At 46.3% G+C, this 22,211-nt stretch overlaps 2 protein-coding genes across 6 annotated transcripts; one reads left to right on the top strand and one right to left on the bottom strand.

The window, feature by feature from the left end:
* Positions 1 to 43: 43 nt before the first annotated feature.
* LOC137305141 (histone H1-like) lies at positions 44 to 22,030 on the bottom strand. Of its 5 annotated transcripts, none has more exons than XM_067973935.1 (6): positions 19,801 to 22,030; positions 17,848 to 17,917; positions 8,343 to 8,379; positions 8,130 to 8,225; positions 5,810 to 5,881; positions 44 to 506 (listed from the first exon to the last, which is right to left on the bottom strand). In XM_067973935.1, exon 1 carries the CDS (start codon positions 21,979 to 21,981, stop codon positions 21,187 to 21,189), a length of 795 nt encoding a protein of 264 aa, XP_067830036.1. In that variant the 5' UTR covers positions 21,982 to 22,030; the 3' UTR covers positions 44 to 506; positions 5,810 to 5,881; positions 8,130 to 8,225; positions 8,343 to 8,379; positions 17,848 to 17,917; positions 19,801 to 21,186. The 5 variants fall into 5 exon arrangements, with proteins under 5 accessions (XP_067830036.1, XP_067830033.1, XP_067830034.1 ...); XM_067973932.1 differs by lacking the exon at positions 44 to 506 and adding an exon at positions 4,861 to 5,068; XM_067973933.1 differs by lacking the exon at positions 44 to 506 and adding an exon at positions 4,861 to 5,068 and having other exon boundaries at positions 8,343 to 8,376.
* On the top strand, positions 16,868 to 17,793 carry LOC137305143 (histone H1-like). Its single transcript, XM_067973937.1, has one exon. The coding sequence runs from the start codon at positions 17,018 to 17,020 to the stop codon at positions 17,552 to 17,554; it is 537 nt and encodes a 178-aa protein (XP_067830038.1). The 5' UTR covers positions 16,868 to 17,017; the 3' UTR covers positions 17,555 to 17,793.
* Positions 22,031 to 22,211: the final 181 nt, after the last annotated feature.

The following is a 22,211-nucleotide window of genomic DNA, read 5'->3' as shown; positions in this document are numbered from 1 at the left end:
TGAAAATCAGAGAGTGACTCACCAGGAGAATCAGGGTTCTTGGCAGTTCTGTTTATTTGGCCAAGGTTACATAGAAGGGCATGTTGCAGGTTGAGGACTGTGAAATATCTGCTACTCTCAATGTTCTGTCCATTAAGGAAGGAAGTTGACGGGCAGGCTGCCAGTCACTTTCCGATACACACGACGGAGGGCAAGCCTTCCAAAGGCAGCACAAACTCAGGCACTTTAACACCAATGTTTCAGCATGTACATTTCCTGGCCTTGGGGAATCTGGCAGGGAGCCTCTCTCTCTGGAAGTGCTTTTCGGGAATTCACAATTTTCCGGTCGTTTAAAAAGTCATAAATCTGCGTGCGGCTTGTGCTGGAATCTGGAGCTGCTGGGAAATTTATCCCCTTTATGGGTACGGGAAGAGTGTGTTGGACAGCAGTCATGAATGGGGGATGGGGCAGTTTATTTATCAGCCACTTGTCTGCAGAATATTCTGCTGAACTCCCACATTCCGAATCTGCAAACAAAGCAGAATGCCCTGCAGATAAGAGTCTGATAAACAAGTCCCGTGTTGCCTAAAGCTTAATAAAAGTTTTGGATTTGACTGCGTGGGTGAACACTAGGGGTGCGTGGTGCAGTGCCTTAAGAGTTTTATACATCTGTAGTATAATTTCTACGCCTTTGGCCAGATGCAGACTGGGTGACCGCTTTGTCAAAACCGGTTTCTGCCAGGTGGGTAGGGTTAAACTCAACCCTTAAGATTTAGTGGTTAAGTTTAATCCGAATATCAACAATTTCTAAGTTAAGATAGAGATACGTTTTACATATCTCTATCTCTTGTCACAATGTTATTTCTATATTTAAAAAGGGAGATAGAACAAGTCCACGGAACTATAAACCAATTAGCTTAACGTTGATGGTAGGCAAGATAATGGAATCTTTACTCAAAATTGTAATAGAACATGTAGAAACCGAAAATATAATGAGCAGTCAGCACGGATTTCAGAAGGGAAAGACATGTTTGACCAACCTTATTGAATTCTTTGAAGAAGTAATGAAGAGTTGACAAGGGTAATGTAGTTGATGTAATATATTTGGATTTTCAAATGGCCTTCGATAAGGTGCCGCATTGTAGACTTATGACTAAGGTCAGAGCACGTGGAGTCAAGGGACAAGTAGCAGAATGGGTAGCAAGCTGGTTACGAAACAGAAAACAGAGTAGGGGTTAAGGATAGCTACTCAGACTGGCAAAAGGTGGGAAGTGGTGTTCCACAGGGATCGGTGCTGTTGTTCACCATTGACATCAACGATTTGGACTCTGGAATCGGAGGTACAATTTCAAAATTTGCGGACGACACGAAATTGGGTTATAGTTAATGCAAAGGAAGAAAGTGTTAAAAAGCAAGAATTGCGTGTAATGGGCAAATGTATTTCAATATGGATAGGTGTGAGGTGGTGCATTTTGCTAGGATGAATAAGGAGGCCACATATTGCTTGGATAATAGGAGTCTAAATGGGATAGAGGAGCAAAGTGATCTCTGGGTACAGGTACACAAATCACTAAAAGTAGCAAAGCATTTTAATAAGGCCATAAAAAAGGCAAACCAAGCACTGGGGTTCATTTCTAGAGGGGTAGAATTGAAAAGCAGAGAAGTTATGCTAAACTTGTATAGAAGCTTGGTTAGACCACACTTGGTGTACCGTGAACAGTTCTGGTCTCCATATTATAAAAAGGATATAGAGGCATTGGAGAAGGTGAAAAAAAGATTCACAAGGATGATTTTCCAGAACTGAGAGGTTATACTTATCAGGAAAGACTAAACAGGTTGGGGCTCTTTTGAAAAGAGAAGGCCGAGGGGTGACCTGATAGAGGTCTTTAAGATTTTGAAAGGGTTTTATTGGATAGCCATAGAGAAAATATTTTCACTTGTGGGGGAGACCAGAACTAGAGGTCATAAATATAAAATAGTCATTAATAAATCCAATAGAGAATTCAGGAGAAACTTCTTTACCCAGAGAGTGGTTAGAATGTGGAACTCGCTACCACAAGGAGTAGTTGAGGCAATTAGCACAGTTGCATTTAAGGGGAAGTTAGATAAACACACGAAGGAGAAAGGAATAGAAGGATATGCTGCTTATTCACTTTATCTAAACCCTTTGTGATTTTAAACACTTCTATCTCACCTCCTCTCAACCTTCTCTGCTCTAAGGAGAACAAACCCAACTTCTCCAGTCTATCCACGTAACTGAAGTCCCTCAACCCTGGCACCATTCTAGTAAATCTTTTCTGCCCCCCCTCTAAGGCCTTCACATCCTTCCTAAAGTGTGGTGCCCAGAATTGGACACAATACTTCAGTTGTGGCCGAACCAGTGTTTTATCAATGTTCATCATAACCTCCTTGCTTTTGTACTCTATGCCCCTTTTTATAAAGCCCAGGATCCTGTATGCTTTTTTTTAACTGCTTTCTCAACCTGTCCTGCCACCTTCAGCGATTTGTGCACATATACCCCTAGGTCTCTCTGTTCCTACACCCCCTTTAGAATTGTACCATTTACTTTATGTTACCTCTCCTCGTTCTTCCGACCAAAATGAATTACTTCGCACTTCTCTGCGTTAAATTTCATTTGCCACCTGTCCGTCCATTCCACCAGCCTGTCTATGTCCTCTTGAACTCGATCACTATCCTCCTCACTTCCAAATTTTGTGCAATCTGCAAATTTTGAAATTGTGCCCTGTACAAGGAGGTTAGGGAGGGCTGGGGCTGGGGGAGGGGCGGGGGGGGGGGGGGAGTGTTATCTTAGAGCAAGCACGGGGTTAATAAGTCTGAAATCTGTTTGATCATATTGTGCGAGGGACTGATCAGAGGACTATTTGATCACAGCATGCGGGCCATTGATCAAGGGGCAGATGGCGAGATTACAATCTTCAGGCGAGTTTGCATATTAATTGAGTTCCGTATGCGATTGAAGTTAAATGAACAATACAAGAAGTGATAGTGGAGTCGTTGAACCTGGACCACAGGGTGAGCAAACGACATGGCAGGAGGGGAGACAGGAAATGTAAACAGGCCGAAAGAGAGAAAGAAAGATTTTGCATTTATATAGTGCCTTGCACAACCTCAGGATGTCCCAAAGCGCTTTACAGTCAATGAAGATTTTTTTTTTTGAAGTGTAGTCATTGTTGTAATGTAGGAAAGGCGGCAGCCAATTTGCACACAGCAAGATCCCACAAACAACAATGTGATAATAACCAGATCATCTGTTTTTTTTTAAGTGATATTTATTGAGGGATAAATATTGTCCAGGACAATGGGGAGAACTCTGCTGCTCTTTTTTGAAATAGAGCCGTGGGATCTTTTACGTCCAACTGAGGGGGCAGACAGGGCTTCGGTTTAACGTCTCATCCGAACGACGTAGAGCGTAGAAGGAAGAAGCAGGGGTTACGTCTCTACCCAGAGGAGCGAGTAATACCGTTTTGCTTATTTCTCTGTACTGTTTCTCAAGTTGTAACGCTAAGATTGTATTTGCTTTACATATTCCACATCAATAAAATCATCACACAACCAATATGGAGTCTCCCTGATTGCTTACAACAGGAATTGTGTGGATTGAAGCCTGCGATAAATAGGCCCGACGCATTTGCACAGAAAGCACAACTCCTCCCATCTCTTGTCCTTTGTTTGTCCCCTGCCTGTTACCATCTGGGGCGAGTAACAAGTTCAACCCCAGGATTCTAGAGAGGCACCTTTGATCTGCAGGAACAAGAGTCTTGTGAAAACAGGGATCAAAGCTTTGTGCCACTAAACTGTTTCCTTATTTACTCCCAGGTGCAGTAGACCTGCAATTCTTGCACCGACACCTTCAAAGAGTCTGGGACATGGCATTCACTGCACAGATACTTATTGCAAATTTGTCGCACCCTGGAGAGCATTTGCTGTCTGCTCCTCCTTAAGGGTGAGCAGCGGCCCTTTAAACATTGCTGGCTTGCCCAATTTTTGAGCGGTTTCAAACAAAGATCTTTCTGGTCTCCTTCCCTGTGCGCATTTTCCAAGTCCAGGGGAATGGGAACTTTGAATGAGGAGAGGCCTCCACACCTACGATGTAACTGTACCGTAGGTAAGTGCAACCTCTGATTTTGCTGGACTCAGAACATCAGGGCTTATGTGTAAGGTTTTATAGGTTCAACCTTGTATCATCATCCCCTTCAGAGTATTTCTTGAGTGTGTAGGCTGGGTGCTTTGTATGGAGTCCAGTGTAAGTGAAGGAGAGAGACACATTTAGACATAGTTCTATAACATGTAGACAACTTAAACTGTTCAGAAGACCCAGTTCTCATCAGGCTCAGACCAAAAATGCTCACTGCCCTGTGTATTAGGGTAGTGCTCTTTGAATTGATATGTGTGAGAGAGCCCTTGCTAATGTTGATAAACTCCTTGTCTTGCTTCCTAAAAGCTATGGTTAGTTACCCAAAAGAGTTGCAATTTCAGACTTTTGTTTTATTAAATAGCAACAAGTATGGAACAATTCTGAGATCTGATAACCTTGCAGACCCCCTAGAATCCAAGGGCTCCTATTTGAAAATGCACATAACCAGAAACCTTGCAGTTCCTCAACTGTATTGAGTATTGGGGAAATTTGCATAGGAAAGAGACAGTATCAATGTAAAATGGAGTTTTAATCCTAAGTAATTCTTAAAAGGCAGTGCTGGCAGGCTGGCAACTGCAAACTAATCGTCCTTGAGGGACACATGTTCTGCCCTATGGTTCAGGCAAAGGGTTGGGAGCAAGTCAACTGCAAGTGTTGAGCAGAGAGGAGTGGGAAAAAACAAGGACGTCAGACCCTCCAAATTAAAGACGAATCCAAAATAGAAATAGATTTTCTCCAAATAAATTTAATTTACAGAAGTCTTGAATATAAATTTAGTGAGGATTATTCGTGTAATACAGGATTCATCAACTTTGGCTCATTCTCACTTTGAGACACTACGTTGGGAATCTCCACATCACCAGATATGTATTCAAGGGTATCATTGAGATCATCTTCACCCAGCCTGGCATGGTTTTCTTTGGTAGCAGAAACCTGAGAAGACAGTAGTCATTTTATACCAGATATATTGGTATATGCTCCATATAGGACCTGCAATGCCCTCTATTGAGGAACTACTGCAGTATCTACCCTGTGCTGTCAGCCAAACAAATAGCCAGTCTGGCTCTTTACACCTTCCCATCTCTGTAACCTCCTACAACCCTCAGAGATCTCTACGCTCTTCCAATTCTAGCCTCATGTGCATCCCCTGATTTTAATCACTCCACCATTGGCGGCCGTGCCTTCAGCTGCCTAGGCCCCGAACTCTGGAATTCCCTCCCTAAAACCTCTCTCCTCCTTTAAGATGCTCCCTAAAACCTAACCTCTTTGACCAAGCTTTTGGTCACCTGTCCTAATATTTCCTGATGTGGCTCGGTGTCAAATTGTTTAATAAATCGCTCCTGTGAATTGTCTTGGGATGTTTTATTACCTTAAAGGCACTATATAAATGCAAGTCATTGTAGTCTGGTCTCCCTGTGGAATGTCCCTTCTATGGCCAAAGGGGTGAGCGTCTTAGTGATCATGTTCTCAACCTGGCTGTTCAGTGGGGTGAGTGCAGCTGAGCAATGGCTCTTTTTCCTTGCCCGGCGGGGCCTAGTTACCACTCAGCTGCTCCCCCACAGCAGTGGGGCTGAAATCCAAATGGACTTCTTTCTGAGATGGTGGCAGTCATGTGAATCAACGGCTGCTTAGCAACAAAGGTACAGAATGGATTTTCAAACATCTGAAAAATACCTCATCATCATCATCTTCTACTTCTTCTGCTCTGTGGCTTTCTTTCCAGTCTTCAAAATGACATGTGATGTCCTAGATTGACACAAAAGAAGTAGTTGTGGGTGCACTGACCAGCATGTTATTGGTCTGGAACGTTTCTTCTGGCCTGTTTTGTGCTCAAACTGAGGGATGTTATTGCTGGGGCACTTCTCATTTCATGTACACAGCATCAAGGTTACAAAGTGTTCAAGAAAAGTTTTATATAGAATTTAGAAACAGGCCATTCCACCCAACTGGTCTGTGCCTGTGTTTCTGCTCCACACGACCCTCCTCCCACCTTACTTCATCTCACCCTATCAGCATATCCTTCTATTTTTTTCTTCCTCATGTAGTTATCTGGCTTCCCCTTAAATCCATCTATGCTATTTGCCTCAACTACTACAAGTAGTAGCAAGTTCCACATTCTAACCAATCTCTGGGTAAAGAGCTTTTTCCTGGAAACAGAATGATACAGCACAGAAGGAGGCCATTCAGCCTGTAGTGCCTGTGCTGGCTCTTTGAATGAGCTGTTCCAATTAGTCCCACTCCCTTGTCCTGAATTTCCTAGTGATATCTTATATTTATGGCCCCTAGTTTTGGACTCACCCTACAAGTAAAAACATATTCCCTGCATCTACCCTTTCATAATCTTACAGACCTCAGGTCATCCCTCAGCCATCTCTTCTACAGAAAGAGCTTCAGCCTGTTCAGTCTTTACTGATCATTAAAACCTCAGTTCTGGTATCATCACAGTAAATCTTTTTTTGCACCTTCTCCAGTGCCTCAATATCCCTTTCATAATATGGAGACCAGAATTGTGCGCAGTTCTCCAAGTGTGGTCTAACCAAGGTTCTGTACTTTATCTGACTTGTTGCTCTTTGAATATTGGCCCCTTCTGGTCTATAAGAGCAATCAAAGACCCTGTTAAATGTATAAGCACAGGGCTCGCTGAGCACAACTCCCATTTGTTTGAACTCACTCAGGCGAGTGCAGTCAGGACCAGCACCCCTTATTCTATCCATGACAATCTGCATATACTTACAACTTTAGAGTCACTGAACACAGCCAACTGAGCATCATCTATTAGAGTGAAGCTCACTATAATGTGCTTCAGCCCTAACCTCAAGTCCCAGAGGGGGGAGAAAGGGCAGCGTCTGACCCACTGCGCCGCCCGGTCCCAGAGGGGGGAGAAAGGGCAGCGTCTGACCCACTGCGCCGCCCGGTCCCAGAGGGGGGAGAAAGGGCAGCGTCTGACCCACTGCGCCGCCCGGTCCCAGAGGGGGGAGAAAGGGCAGCGTCTGACCCACTGCGCCGCCCGGTCCCAGAGGGGGGAGAAAGGGCAGCGTCTGACCCACTGCGCCGCCCGGTCCCAGAGGGGGGAGAAAGGGCAGCGTCTGACCCACTGCGCCGCCCGGTCCCAGAGGACTTGTATTAAAAAAAACAATTTTGAAAAAAAGTTAACCTAAAGCACCCTCACTTTAATGCTTTATGTTGTGGTGTCACAACATCTTCTGTAATGAATTTCAGGCTGTCATCTCATGATTCATTGGTGCAAACACCAAATGAGGGGGATGGGGCACTACATTATCCAAAGAAAAAAAGAGGTAAAAGGTCGATTTCAAAAAAAAGAGAAGCAGAGAATAGCAAAACGTTACAATTAATCGACCACGAGACAATCAAAATAAATCCTTGCCATGTGTTTTTGGGTGTGCTGGTGAGTCACAAGCTTTGCAATATGGAGACATTAGCTAATCGCAGCAATAACAATGTGCATTTCTGTAGCACCTTTAACATTCCAAGCCACTTCACAGGAGCGGTTATGGAACAAAACTTGACACAGAGCCATGTGAGGCGATATTAGGACATGTGATCAAAAGCTTGGTCAAGAACACAATTAGGTTGAAGGGCCTTGACTAAGAGGGGTGCAAGAGGTTGAGCAAAGTACTGAACGGAATGCAATGGAACTGCACCCAATGCGTGTCATCACCTTGGACACACGCGACTGGAAAGGTCAAAAGAAAATTTGAATGTTAGATCTGTGCCGGAATAAAGAGATAGAGGACTGACAAACTAACAAAGGCAGGTGCATACCTTGCTCTTACTAATTCAGGGGCTTGGGTACATACCCGTTAGCTTTCCAATACTTGGAAAGTGGACTCAAAATCCCTACAAGACTGTAGGCTTTCCTTTCCCATTTTATGACACAGGACCCAAACTCTAACTTAAGTAAAGCTACATTGTAATTCGACCACTGCCATAGGGGTTGGTCCATGTACAGAAAGTATAATCAAGAGGAACTCACCAGAGCACAGAGTGTTTTGTACCCACTGTTGGCATCTTCCACTTGGTGCCTCCCACACTGCTCATCCACATGACGAGTGTTGTTCTGCAGGTTTTCCTGTAGAGAGAGCGCAACTATAAATATTTGAAACCAATAAAACAAGACGACCTTTGCCACTGACAATCTCGATTCACTGCGAGAGGGCATGGTACTAATTGACTTTGGGGCACTTACCAGTAATGCACATGGAAACATCATGGCTTGACTTCTACTAAAAGGGGGGGGGAAAAAAAAAAAAGTACTTTAGTGGGTAGGACTGGTCATACAATCACAAGCAAATTTCACCCTCAATACACAAATATAGAACGCTGAGCTGGATCATTCCAGTAATAATCCACTGCAGATTGAATTGTGGTAATATCAGATTCATGTCAAGAATATAACCTCACCAAGGGCACCAGCAGAAATAAAAAGAGAAAGAACTTGCATTTATATTATACTTTTCACAACCTCAGGATGTCCCAAAGTGCCGTACAGCCAATTAAATACTTTTGAAGTGTAATCACTATTTTTTTCTTTATTCGTTCATGGGATGTGGGCGTCGCTGGCGAGGCCGGCATTTATTGCCCATCCCTAATTGCCCTGGAGAAGGTGGTGGTGAGCCGCCTTCTTGAACCGCTGCAGTCCGTGTGGTGACGGTTCTCCCACAGTGCTGTTAGGAAGGGAGTTCCAGGATTTTGACCCAGCGACAAATTTCCAAGTCGGGATGGTGTGTGACTTGGAGGGGAACGTGCAGGTGGTGTTGTTCCCATGTGCCTGCTGCTCTTGTCCTTCTAGGTGGTAGAGGTCGCGGATTTGGGAGGTGCTGTCGAAGAAGCCTTGGCGAGTTGCTGCAGTGCATCCTGTGGATAGTGCACACTGCAGCCACGGTGCGCCGGTAGTGAAGGGAGTGAATGTTCAGGGTGGTGGATGGGGTGCCAATCAAGCGGGCTGCTTTATCTTGGATGGTGTCGAGCTTCTTGAGTGTTGTTGGAGCTGCACTCATCCAGGCAAGTGGAGAGTATTCCATCACACTCCTGACTTGTGCCTTGTAGATGGTGGAAAGGCTTTGGGGAGTCAGGAGGTGAGTCACTCGCCGCAGAATACCCAGCCTCTGACCTGCTCTAGTTGCCACAGTATTTATATGGCTGGTCCAGTTAAGTTTCTGGTCAATGGTGACCCCCAGGATGTTGATGGTGGGGGATTCGGCGATGGTAATGCCGTTGAATGTCAGGGGGAGGTGGTTAGACTCTCTCTTGTTGGAGATGGTCATTGCCTGGCACTTATCTGGCGCGAATGTTACTTGCCACTTGTGAGCCCAAGCCTGGATGTTGTCCAGGTCTTGCTGCATGCGGGCTCGGACTGCTTCATTATTTGAGGGGTTGCGAATGGAACTGAACACTGTGCAGTCATCAGCGAACATCCCCATTTCTGACCTTATGATGGAGGGAAGGTCATTGATGAAGCAGCTGAAGATGGTTGGGCCTAGGACACTGCCCTGAGGAACTCCTGCAGCAATGTCCTGGGGCTGAGATGATTGGCCTCCAACAACCACTACCATCTTCCTTTGTGCTCGGTATGACTCCAGCCACTGGAGAGTTTTTCCCCTGATTCCCATTGACTTCAATTTTACTAGGGCTCCTTGGTGCCACACTCGGTCAAATGCTGCCTTGATGTCAAGGGCGGTCACTCTCACCTCACCTCTGGAATTCAGCTCTTTTGTCCATGTTTGGACCAAGGCTGTAATGAGGTCTGGAGCCGAGTGGTCCTGGTGGAACCCAAACTGAGCATCGGTGAGCAGGTTATTGGTGAGTAAGTGCCGCTTGATAGCACTGTCGACGACACCTTCCATCACTTTGCTGATGATTGAGAGTAGACTGATGGGGCGGTAGTTGGCCGGATTGGATTTGTCCTGCTTTTTGTGGACAGGACATACCTGGACAATTTTCCACATTGTCGGGTAGATGCCAGTGTTGTAGCTGTACTGGAACAGCTTGGCTAGAGGCGCAGCTAGTTCTGGAGCACAAGTCTTCAGCACTACAGCTGGGATGTTGTCGGGGCCCATAGCCTTTGCTGTATCCAGTGCACTCAGCTGTTTCTTGATATCACGTGGAGTGAATCGAATTGGCTGAAGACTGGCTTCTGTGATGGTGGGGATATCGGGAGGAGGCTGAGATGGATCATCCACTCGGCACTTCTGGCTGAAGATGGTTGCAAACGCTTCAGCCTTGTCTTTTGCACTCACGTGCTGGACTCCGCCATCATTGAGGATGGGGATGTTTGCAGAGCCTCCTCCTCCCGTTAGTTGTTTAATTGTCCACCACCATTCACGACTGGATGTGGCAGGACTGCAGAGCTTTGATCTGATCCGTTGGTTGTGGAATCGCTTAGCTCTGTCTATAGCATGTTGCTTCCACTGTTTAGCATGCATGTAGTCCTGAGTTGTAGCTTCACCAGGTTGGCACCTCATTTTTAGGTACGCCTGGTGCTGCTCCTGGCATGCTCTTCTACACTCCTCATTGAACCAGGGTTGATCCCCTGGCTTGTTGGTAATGGTAGAGTGAGGAAGCACAGCAGCCAATTTGTGCACAGCAAGGTCCCACAAACAACAATTAAATAAAATGACCAGATCATCTGTTTTTTTAAGGTGTTGGTTGAGGGATAAATGCTAGCAAGGACACCAGAAAGAAGTCCCCTGCTTTTCTTCAAATTATGCCATGGGTTCCCTTACATCCACCTGAGAAGGCAGACACAGCCTCAGTTTAACATCTCATCAGAAAGACAACACCACTAACACAGCACTGAAGTGCCAGCAGAGATTATGTGCTCAAGTCTCTGGAGTGGGACATGAACCCACGACCTTCTGACTCAGGCTACCACAGAGCTATGGCTGCCACCTAGTGGTAATAAATTGATTGTGTCAAGAATATAACTTCTCCCCGAGGGCATCAGCAGAAATGAAACAGATGGAGCATCCTGGACATTAACATCAGTCATGAAATCTACACAGTGACAGACTGTGAATACTAGCAATATCAAGAATAAAAATAATGTCATGGACATCAGATAATATCTGAAACCACAGAAATAGAGGTTCAGTAACTTAGTCCTTAACTGAATCCCAACAAAACTAAGGCGAGATACTGGTTAGGAATATTTCTGATAAATAGTCAAGTTCTGTTTTAAAGAATCAACCAACTACAATTTAAGTTGCTATTGTAACCTCACTATGACTACAATCTGATTGCTTAAAACTTGCATACAGAATTGGTTAAATACTTTACCACCATAACAACCAGCACTATTAAGCACACGCTCCTTACCAGCACCATTTACAAAACTGACTCACCCCACTGCTAATGTGCCAGTAGAAGTTAGTGGTTTTATCCCAAATTCATTTAGTTCTCGTTGGCTTTAAACACCCCACCTGATAATCTTCTGCGTGAGTCAGAGACTCTCTTAAAGAGGTAATCACCTCGTCTGATGTTGTGAGGAATTATTATTTTAAAGTCAACACACAAGCTAGAAAGTTTTTCTCTGCTCTCATTGTTAAAGATTTAGACCCTGAAACTCCAGGGCCTGGCAGAGTGGAACAAAGAACGCAAGTCGGGAACGGGGGCAAGGGGGTTAGGCTGGAATTGGAGGCGGGACCTGGTTCCACTGGGCCTTTGTGAAGTTGGGGAATTCTGATGGGAGTGGGCGATGGTGTTTCTTGTGGTTTGTCCTACTTCTGTGCTCAAGTCATTGGGAGAGGAGGGACAGGTAAGGTAGCATCCTCCACTAGAAATCGCGCCAGTTCTGTCCTTACAACAAGCATGAATCAGGCGTACTTATGACACCAATATGGCCCAATATCGGTTTCCCAGTGGACGCCACTCTGATATTCCTGGCACCCTGGCAGATGCCCCAGGGAGCGTTGTAACTGGCAAGGACGCCCACCTCGTGTCTGTTAATGATCCTGTTTCTGGTATGTGGGATATGGGATGGGGTCAGTGCCAGGCCAGTGTGGCGACCGGAAGTCCCCGTCCAGCTGCCTTTCCAGGGGCGGAGTGGGGCTTAAGGAATTTCAGCCCCTTAATGTTTTATCTTGTAGTCGTGACCTGTAATACCCATGTTGTGTGCTGAGCATTGAACTGACATACTACTGGTTCTGTTCAAGTGGCCTGACACTGATACTGCACAGAAATGATGAACTACTAGAGCCAAACAGGTTCAGCTACATTAACCCCTTCACTCACATCTTCCTAGTTGCATCTTGATATTTAAACTGAATCGAGGCTCGTTGTGCAAAGCAAAAGGCGACAGGCTCCTTCACTGTATTAGTAGTCAGCAATAACAACTTGCATTTATATATAGTGCCTTTAACGTCCAAAGGCACTTATCCCAAGTCATAAATATATGGCTGAGATTTTCCACTTTAGCTCTCCTGGCGCAGGCTGGGAGTGTGTTTTGGGAAATTGCACACCCCAACCCGCCCCCCCAACCAGCCCATAATTTTCCGACTATTCGACCAGAAAAATCACAGGCTGAGGACGTGGCAGTTCCCGATAGCCATTCCCACCGTGCGTCGGGAACGGAGACGTGGAAAATTTGGAACAATCGCCCTTTAATTCCTTAAGGGTTTAAGACAATTCTCTTCCCAAAGGACGTGGGTTAAAATGTGCACGGGTGACGGCACTACAACAACAACTTGCATTTATATAGCGCCTTTAACGTAGTGAAATGTCCCAAGGTGCTTCACAGGAGCGATTATCAGACAAAATTTGACACCAAGCCACTTAAGGAGATATTAGGGCAATCTTGGTCAAAGAGGTAGGTTTTAAGGAGCATCTTAAAGAAGGAGAGAGAGGTAAAGGCGGAGAGGTTTAGGGAGGGAATTCCAGAGCTTAGGGCCGAGGCAGCTGAAGGCACGGCCGCCAATGCGCAAGAGGCCGGAATTGGAGGAGCGCAAAGATCTCAGAGGGTGTTAGAGCCGGAGGAGGGTCACAGAGATAGAGGGGGGGGGGGGCGAGGCCATGGAGGGATTTGAAAACGAGGATGAGAATTTTAAAATCGAGGCGTTGCCGGACTGGGAGCCAATGTGAGCACAGGGGTGATGGTTTCTGCAGCAGATGAGCTGAGGCAGGGGCGGAGACGGGTGATGTTACGGAGGTGGAAGTGGGCAGCCTAGGAGAATGAGAGGTTTGCAATCCCTTGCCGATTTTTTTTTGGGGGGAGTTGGCATTGTGCCCCTAAAAATTATAACGCACAGATGGTAACAATTATATTGCCTCCTACTATGCAAAATATCTGTAATTTGACCAATTAGCTGAACAATTACAGTTGAACAAGTGCTATAAATCTTTGTATGTGGTTTTGCCAGAGAAGATGAGAAACTTTTTGATGGGGCAGGTTTAAGTCAAATTTACATTATCTCTAATGTCACTGTGTTTCCCCTTTAAGGGATCTAATTTTATTCAATGTAGTCAGGTGTTGGGAATGGCTAGTTGTTGACTGCCTCAGTAGGTACTTTGGGGAGGGAGGGGGCGGAACTTCTTAGAAGGACATTGTTTCCATGGGAGAGGGAAGGTTGGTGAAATAGTTTTGCTTGTGGAGAAGAGTAAGAGATGGTTCATTCTTGTTATGACCTCAGTCACAAGTGGCCTGAAGAGGTGCTCAGTAGATTTTACATCATTGTGTTGCGGATATCTTTTTTTAACACCGCAAGGTAACCCTGGGGCTAGAATCTCAGCATTTGCATTGGGAGTGATTGTGATGGCCACTGCTTGAAGTTAATTGAAGATGGGCTTGAACTTGCTTTGAGCAGGCTGGTATTTGATGAGATTCGCAAAGCACCACCAGCAGCTCCAATTGCCCATTAAAAGGGAGGAGGTCACTGTCAACAAAAATAAATGGTCCATCAAAAAGTAAAATCCCAAACTAAACATGCAGTACCTCAAGTTATAATGATCAGATCCAGTTTAATGAGGCTGCCAGTTAGGTGCAGAGCTACCAGTCACACAAGACCTCTGGTAAAGCAGTGGGCACGAGTTATTGGGCATACCAATACTTGAAACGTGGGCAAGCATTCCGAGATGCAATACTCAGTATTCCTACGTATCCCGGACTTTTCTATCGCTGATTTAGCCGAGCCCAAGTGCAGCCCACCAGCTTTCCCTCTGACCTGCTTTTCCTTGTGTGCCCGATGAACGAAAGTGAACGCTGTCCATGAGAAACATAACCAGAAGTTGTGGTGCTGCCCCTTCAAATAATAATTGGGACCTAGAATCATAGAATTATACAGCACAGAAGGATGGGCCATTTGGCCCATCGTGCCTGTGCCGGCTCTCTGAAAGAACAACCAATTAGTGCCACTCCCCCTGCTCTTCCCTCGCAGCCCTGTAATATTTTCCTTTTCAAGTATTTATCCAATTCCCTTTTGAAAGTTACTATTGAATCTGCTTCCACCGCCCTTTCAGGCAGCGCATTCCAGATCATAACAGCTCAGTGCATAAAAAAATTTCTGGCTTTTTCGCCAATTATCTTAAATCCTCTGTTTATCGATGTTATATCTTGCCATTACCTTGAGATTATGCACATGGGCTAAATGGGCTCACACGTGGGCATAATTTCGGATGTAACTTCCCAGTTACTCCCAGAGACAGGTGTAATGCAAATACCCTGCAAAAAAGATCGAGGAAACTCGAGCACAATTGTGTTACGCCCGTCAATAAACTACGCCTGGATTTCCTCACTCTTTTACACCCATCTATAGATCTCTGCTGCCGAACACACTGTGGCTCGTCACAATGCCTCTGTCCCCCTCCGGCTAATAGCTGGTTCAAAATGGGTGATTTAAAAAAAAATCCTCATTGAGACCCGCTCTGTATTTTCTGTTTCTTTGAACTCATTTTCATGGCATCAGTAAAAATCACATTAACAATTTGTAAAGCTTCCACGATTTTATGTTTTTTAAATGTGCGCAAATGATTGTTCGACGGCAGTGCCTAGTCGGGTGTGACTTGCTGATTACAACCCACTCTGAGTGTTATTATCCCAACGCATTGTGCCTGGGTGGCAAAGACGGTTTCACGATATCCTGCCCCTCCCTCGCCCCTTTCCCAATTGTTGCAGATAGTTAAGGTTTCAGTGGATGGCTGGTCTGGCTTAACTGTCGAACTTTTTTTCTTGGGAACACAGGAAAAGAGGAACAGGAGGAGGCCATTCAGCCCCTCGAGCATGTTCCGTCATTCAATTAGATCAAGGCTGATCTGTATCTTAACTTCATTTACCTGCCTTGGTTCCATAAACCTTAATACCCTTTGCCTAACAAAAATCTATCAATCTCAGTTTTGAAATTTTCAATTGACCCCCATCCTCAACAACTTTTTGGGGGAGAGAGTTCCAGATTTCCACTACCCTTTGTGTGAAGAAATGCTTCTCAATAGCACCCCTGAATGGCTTAGCTCTAATTTTAAGGTTATGCCCCCTTGTCCTGGACATTTTCACCACAGGAAATAGTTTCTCTCTATCTACCCTATGGAATCCTTTAATCATCTTAAACACCTCGATCAGATTGCCCCCTAATCTTCTGTACTCCAGGGAATACAAACCTAGTCTGTGCAACCTGTCCTCATAATTTAACCCCTTTTAGCCCCAGTGTCATTCTGGTGAATCTGCGCTGCACCCCCTCCAAGGCCAATATATCCTTCCTGAGGTGCGGTGCCCAGACCTGAACGCAGGACTCCAGATTGGGGTCTAAAAAGAAGCGCTCTACCTAAGCTGCAATGCTGGATTTTAACCCTTTGTTGGTTGGCTTTAACACCAAAAAAGTTAACCCCTCCATGCTGTAACCTTTCTATGGAATTCAATGTAGACAAATGTGAGGTCATCCACTTTGGATCAAAAAAAGATAGAACAGGGTACTTTCTAAATGGTAAAAAGTTAAAAACAGTGGATGTCCAAAGGGACTTAGGGGTACAGGTACATAGATCATTGAAGTGTCATGAACAGGTGCAGAAAATAATCAATAAGGCTAATGGAATGCTGGCCTTTATATCTAGAGGACTAGAGTACAAGGGGGCAAAACCCTGGTTAGACCGCACTTGGAGTACTGTGAGCAGTTCTGGGCACCGCACCTTTGGAAGGACATATTGGCCTTGGAGGGAGTGCAGCGTAGGTTTACTAGAATGATAACCGGACTTCAAGGGTTAAGTTACGAGGAGAGATTACACAAATTGGGGTTGTATTCTCTAGAGTTTCGAAGGTTAAGGGGTGATCTGATCGAAGTTTATAAGATATTAAGGGGAACAGATAGGGTGGATAGAGAGAAACTATTTCCACTGGTTGGGGATTTTAGGAGTAGGGGGCACAGTCTAAAAATTAGAGCCAGACCTTTCAGGAGTGAGATTAGAAAACATTTCTACACACAAAGGGTGGTAGAAGTTTGGAACTCTCTTCCGCAAACGGCAATTGATACTAGCTCAATTGCTAAATTTAAATGTGAGATAGATAGCTTTTTGGCAACCAAAGGTATTAAGGGATATGGGCCAAAGACAGGTATATGGAGTTAGATCACAGATCAGCCATGATCTTATCAAATGGCCTTCTCCTGTTCCTATGTGTTTTTTTTTTAAATCCTGGAAACGCAGCAGCAGCAGCCTGTCACAGAGAGAGGAGAGCAAGTGGGGCCAAGCGCATGATTGGCGGGAGCGGGAGGTGATGACCCCGGGTCGCTTCTATCGCGTCCACCTTGTGCCTTTAAATAGGGGCGACGGCGGCCGCTCCCTCCGCAGCTGCGACGGGGGTGGGGGCTGCGAGTGGGAGTCGAGACCCGCTCGTTAAGTTGGGTGGCGCTGGTGCGCGTCAGCTGTCCGGTGGAACCTGTGCCCATGGTGTCCAGACCCGCTACTGGCACGGCCGCCGCCGCCGCCGCGCAGCAACAGCAGCAGCAGCAGCAGCAGAGGAGGAGAAGGAAGAGGAAGAAAAAGAAGCGCCAGCGCCGACCTTACCGGCGCCAGAGGAAGAAAGGGCCGCGGATCAACGATCTCATCCTCCAGGCGCTGTCGGCCCGCAAGCAGCGCGGCGGCCTCTCGCTCGCCTCCCTCCGGGGGGCGCTGCTGGCCAACGGCTACGACGTGGAGAAGAACAAGACCCAGCTCCGCACGGCTGTCAGGGGCCTGGTGCGCAACGGCTCGCTGGTGCAGACCAAAGGGAAGGGTCGGGGGGCCGCCGGCGGCTACTTGAAGCTCAGCAAGAGGCAGAAGCAAAAGAACAACAATAACAAGGCGGCGATTAAGCCCAGGGCTGGTGTCAAGGCCAAGAAGGAGACGGCCAAGAAGAAAGGGAGGACCAAGAACCCCCCGAAGAAGCGGACTGAGAAGAAGGCTACTCCCAGGAAGACTCAAACCAAATCGAAGAAGAAATAAATTACAGCGGAAAAGAAGGGAGGGGAAACAAACTTAAAACAACAAACACAAAGGCTCTTTTCAGAGCCACAATTGCCTCTGCAAAAGGCTGAAATTACCCATTCGGTTAATAGAATCACAGCACAGAAGGAGGCCATTCGGCCCGTCGTGCCTGTGCCGACTCTTTTGAAAGCTATCCAATTTTCTCCCTTCAAATACCTTTTGAAAGTTATTATTAAATTTGCTTCCATCACCTATTCAGATCATAACAATTCGCTTCGTTTAAAAAAACATCATTTTTATTTGCTAGTTACCTTAAATCTGTGTCCTCTGGTTACCGACCCTTCTGCCACTGGAAACTTTCACTGCAAATTTTTTTCGCCACTACAAGAATGAAAGTCAACAGGAAAGTTTAGATTTTAATTATTTATTATGGAGGGCCCTGCATAGATGGAAACAAGCTGTCCCTGGAGGCTGATAGTGTAGACGGGATGATATTGGGCAGAGAAAGACTGAGGGCTGAGATTGAGTGGTGTGTCGAATTTTGGGACAGCAGCCAGATCGACCGCAATAATTGTCCATTCGTATATTTCTATACAGAAAGCATTCACTTGTCTTATAGTTGGAATTCGCAAACCCATTAGTTATGTTTCTGCTACAGTACTATAGCATTCCTGTATCATTTGCAAGTTTATGCCACCTGATTCACTGGCATTACTTCAGTATTTCGTCAAAGCTTTGACATTGAATCCAATTTCTTTGTCTAGGTATCCATTTTTGACTGATTATGCCGCTGTGAAGCGTCTAGGGGCGTATAATTGCACTGTATAATTGCAAGTTGTTAGGTGGCCGATTTCATTTTCCCGCCTAGGAAAGGAGTAAGATTCAGATGTCCACACCCACACAGGTCTTGTGCATCACTAGGGAAGAGACCAGTTGTTTCCCATGTGAAGGAGGGGTGGGGATTGGAGATGTGTCAGCCAAGGATGTTCTTGCACACCTCCTAGTGATTGGTTTCAAGCTCCGTTGGCAGATCACTGGGTGTAGGTTGCTCATTCTCTAGGCTGGGAATGGCGCTAAATATGGGAACCTCCAAGGATAGGGAAGAAGAGGAAGAACTTCAAAAGGAAAACACACACATATACTTCAATTCAGAAAGACAATCAAGGGAACTTAAACAAGTCTTGGCACGGGAGAAATTCAGAAGCATGTTGGGGCTTCTCCTATAGGATGGAACCTGGAACCTGGAGGCTTGCTGCTCAATGCTTAGATATTCTGTGATCTTAGTGCTGTTCGGCACTGAGGCAGTTCCAGATTCGTGTACTGTTAGGAGAATTGCAATATCTGTATTGCAGCTTGACTGAACAGAAGCGTTGGCTGTTGTCATACAGGCCCTTTCCTCCTGTTCCCTTCTATTTCCTAACGACTGTGAATTACCCTTCCCGCCTCTTTCTGTCCCAACTCTCTTAAAGGGAAAGCTGACCTTTTGGGTCACTTTTTTTTCTCTTCCAATTTCGTCTTGATGTTACTGGTAAATAACTTCCTTCCATTGTTCGATTCCTTTGCATGTTCGTCCTGCCCGTGGGAGGAGTCACATTAAGGATAATCTCACATTAAGACTTTTTATAATGCATGATGCCACAAGTCAGGGGTTCCACATATGACCCTTCCAACTCTTACCGAATATACAAAGCATCTCTGTTTTATCCAAAATAGGGCAAATGTTTATTCTTCTATAGGAATTTCGCTCCCCCAAAAGTTACCACACCTTTGTTAGTTTTAAAAAAAATTCTTAGTCCATTTGAAGGAAACGTTTCCACTTTTCCTCCCTAAAATAGACACTACCCGCGCTGGGTAAGCACGCTTCAAAATGTCTGGCCGATCACGTTGGTTTCCTGTTTATTAAGAAGGGATGCCAGAAATGGTTTTGATGTCTGGTTTTCACTTACTTGCAAGATATAAGAGAAGATCTTCAAAAGTCCCTTTCGGTGGTCCTGAAATTAGCCCCCCACCCGCTTGCGCTTCCAGCGCCACCATTGAAGCTTTTGGAGATATTGCAGGGCCACTGGATCTCACAAAAAGTAAATCCCTTCCTCAACTAGGGCCAGCGCTGAAAGGTTGCTGCTGTTCATTACCACAATCAGTCGAATCCTCCAGTAGTGTAAGTGTATGTCAGTAAGGACATCTACATCACTACAGGGGGCTCCGTATTCAGCCTTGGTTAGTATCAATATTGCCCTTGGGATATGCAACGTATTGGTGCCTACCTTCTGGAGACATCACCCACAGAGGCTTCTGATGCCGGTATTGTTTAGCGATGACTAGGAAGTGGCTCTTTGATCGCCTTTCATGGGTCCATTCCGCAACCAATTATTCCTTAAAACCTTTTGGTACACGTTTGGAGTTGTCCGAGTTTCTTGAGCGTTTGCCCCTAGAGACAGACAGTTTTCACCCTTTCCTCTCCTCAAAGTAGTAAGAGCTCCTGGCTCCAAGATTTGCCACCCTCGCCCGTTTCATACGACAACATCTGGCTAGTATGGCTCCCAACTCCAACTTCTTTTTGTGCCATTTTTGCCTTAGAAACGTCTAGGCGTTCGTCGCCTCTTCTAGAAGGCATCTAAAGAGCTCGAAGATGACTACGGGAAAACACAATGGTTCAGCCAACATCAGCGAGAGAGACAGGTTGAGTGGAAGATTGGTCTCATCTTGTTGTGAAGAACCGCATCACATCCGATGCTGAGCAACCTGACCAATTATTAGGATAGGCAATTGTCACTTCTGAAAGGAACGCGCGGTGATGTGCGCTCCAGTGCATGTGACCATCTTCTACTTTTATTAATTTCAAATGCGAAGCGTTGATCTTCACCTCTATGACATTATAGCTGGTGGATTCTTCATCATTCATGCACACAGTTCATGCACTTCCGTTCCTGTAACCACCAGAGCACTTAAAAGGACCACCGGGTTAAAACCTTCCGAGGAAAACAATTAGTTTTGGACATTCGCTCTTTTTGGCATTGTAACATGCGATAGGCTAGTGTTGTCCAATACATTAACCACACGTGGATAATTGGGAATCCAGATGTGGATAACTGCAATGCTGATTATTACCTTTTAAAAATGAGTAATAACAGCATCGTTGGGCATGCGAACTCAATACACATGTTCCTACGGAGTATGAATTGTATTTTAACCTTTTTTGTGAGTTGGTAAAACGCTAAGACGAAAAGCAGAATGAGTATTTTCTGATTGTTGAGTGCTTTACTTCCTTAGTTACGGAATGATGCCAAAACGTTAACTAAATATACACGTGAAGTATATTTACTTTTATTATGAGTGTATGTAAAGAAGTTTTCGACTAAAATTAATGCAGGTGGCTAAAACGGTGTCACCCTAGTCAGTAATTTCTAATGGGAAAACGCTGCGATAAAACAACGCTCATTAAGCAAAGACTTGCATTTATACGGCGCCTAATTGAGTCTGAGAAACATATGACGATGGTTGCAGTGTTGACTGATGTAGCATAGTTTACTGGTGGTATAGATTTTAGGTTCAGCTCGAATTTGTTTGCATTTGGTGGCTCTGAAAAGAGCCGTTGAATTTAGTAAGTTTCGGAGTTTGTGCATGTTCACCACCAGCAAGAGCAATTCCCTCTACCGCCGCTTAGCATCGTTTTTCCGCGGACGCCCCATCGGCCGCTTTGGTTTGGTGGTCGGTGCCCGCCGACGGTAGGTTTTGGCCGCCTTCCTGCCGCTCACAGGCTTGTATTTCCGATGGCCCTTGGCGGCTTTGGATTTGAGGCGGACGGTCCTGGGCGCGGCCCGCCGTGCGGCGAGTTTCGGCTTGCGGCGGGTCTGCGCCGCTCTGGTGGGCTTTGCCGCGTTGCTGCGCTTTGCGGCCGAGCTCCTGACGTGGGTCGATTTCTTGGAGGGCACCGGGGTGGGTTTCTTGACTGAAGCTTTCTTCTTGGCGGCTTCTTCTTTGGGGGCGGCCGCTGCTGCCGCCGCCGCCGCGGTGTCCGGGTGGGTCTTGGACCTGTTGAACCTGAAGGAGCCCATGGCCCCGACGCCCGCGGTCTGCACCAGCGAGCCCTTCTTCACCAGCTGCCTGACGGTCTGGTTGACGCGGGTGTTGTTGCGGGACACGTCGTAGCCCTTGGCCGACAGAGCCTTCTTGAGGGCGGCCAGCGAGATGCCGCGCCGCTCCTTGGCGGCCGCCGCCACCTGCAGGATCCGCTGGGTCACCGTGGGGCCCGTCTTCTTGCGGTTGCGGGGAGACCGCTGCTGTTGTTGCTGCCGCCGCCGCTGCTGCTGCTGCTGCTGCTGCTTCCTCTTCTTCTTGGCCGCCGTCGTCGCCGCTGCCGCCTTGTCGGGCGCCATCCGGCCCTTGGGTGGGGTGACGCCGCCCGAATCTCCGGCATCGTCTGCCTTTGGGTCGCTATCCGTCATGGTCAGCTCGGGGTTGCCGGGCCCCCGGGGCAGTTCTTTCTCTCTCTCTCTCCCTGTCCCAGTCTCGCACCAAACGCGGCTGAGACTAAAGGGCAGCGACCGCGGAGGAGCCGCTTTTATAGATCAAAGGCGGACGGACTGGAGCCAACCCGCCGCCCGCCTCCTCTCCCCCTCAGCCTCCCTTTCTCCTTTTTTTTTTGTGTTTCTCCCTTTTGCAAAACCCCCTTATT

The sequence above is a fragment of the Heptranchias perlo genome, chromosome 39 (assembly GCF_035084215.1).
Source record: "Heptranchias perlo isolate sHepPer1 chromosome 39, sHepPer1.hap1, whole genome shotgun sequence".
NCBI classification, from domain to species: domain Eukaryota; kingdom Metazoa; phylum Chordata; class Chondrichthyes; order Hexanchiformes; family Hexanchidae; genus Heptranchias; species Heptranchias perlo.
The sequence above is the reverse complement of the archived record's forward strand: the minus strand, read 5'-3'. Positions and strand labels throughout refer to the sequence as shown.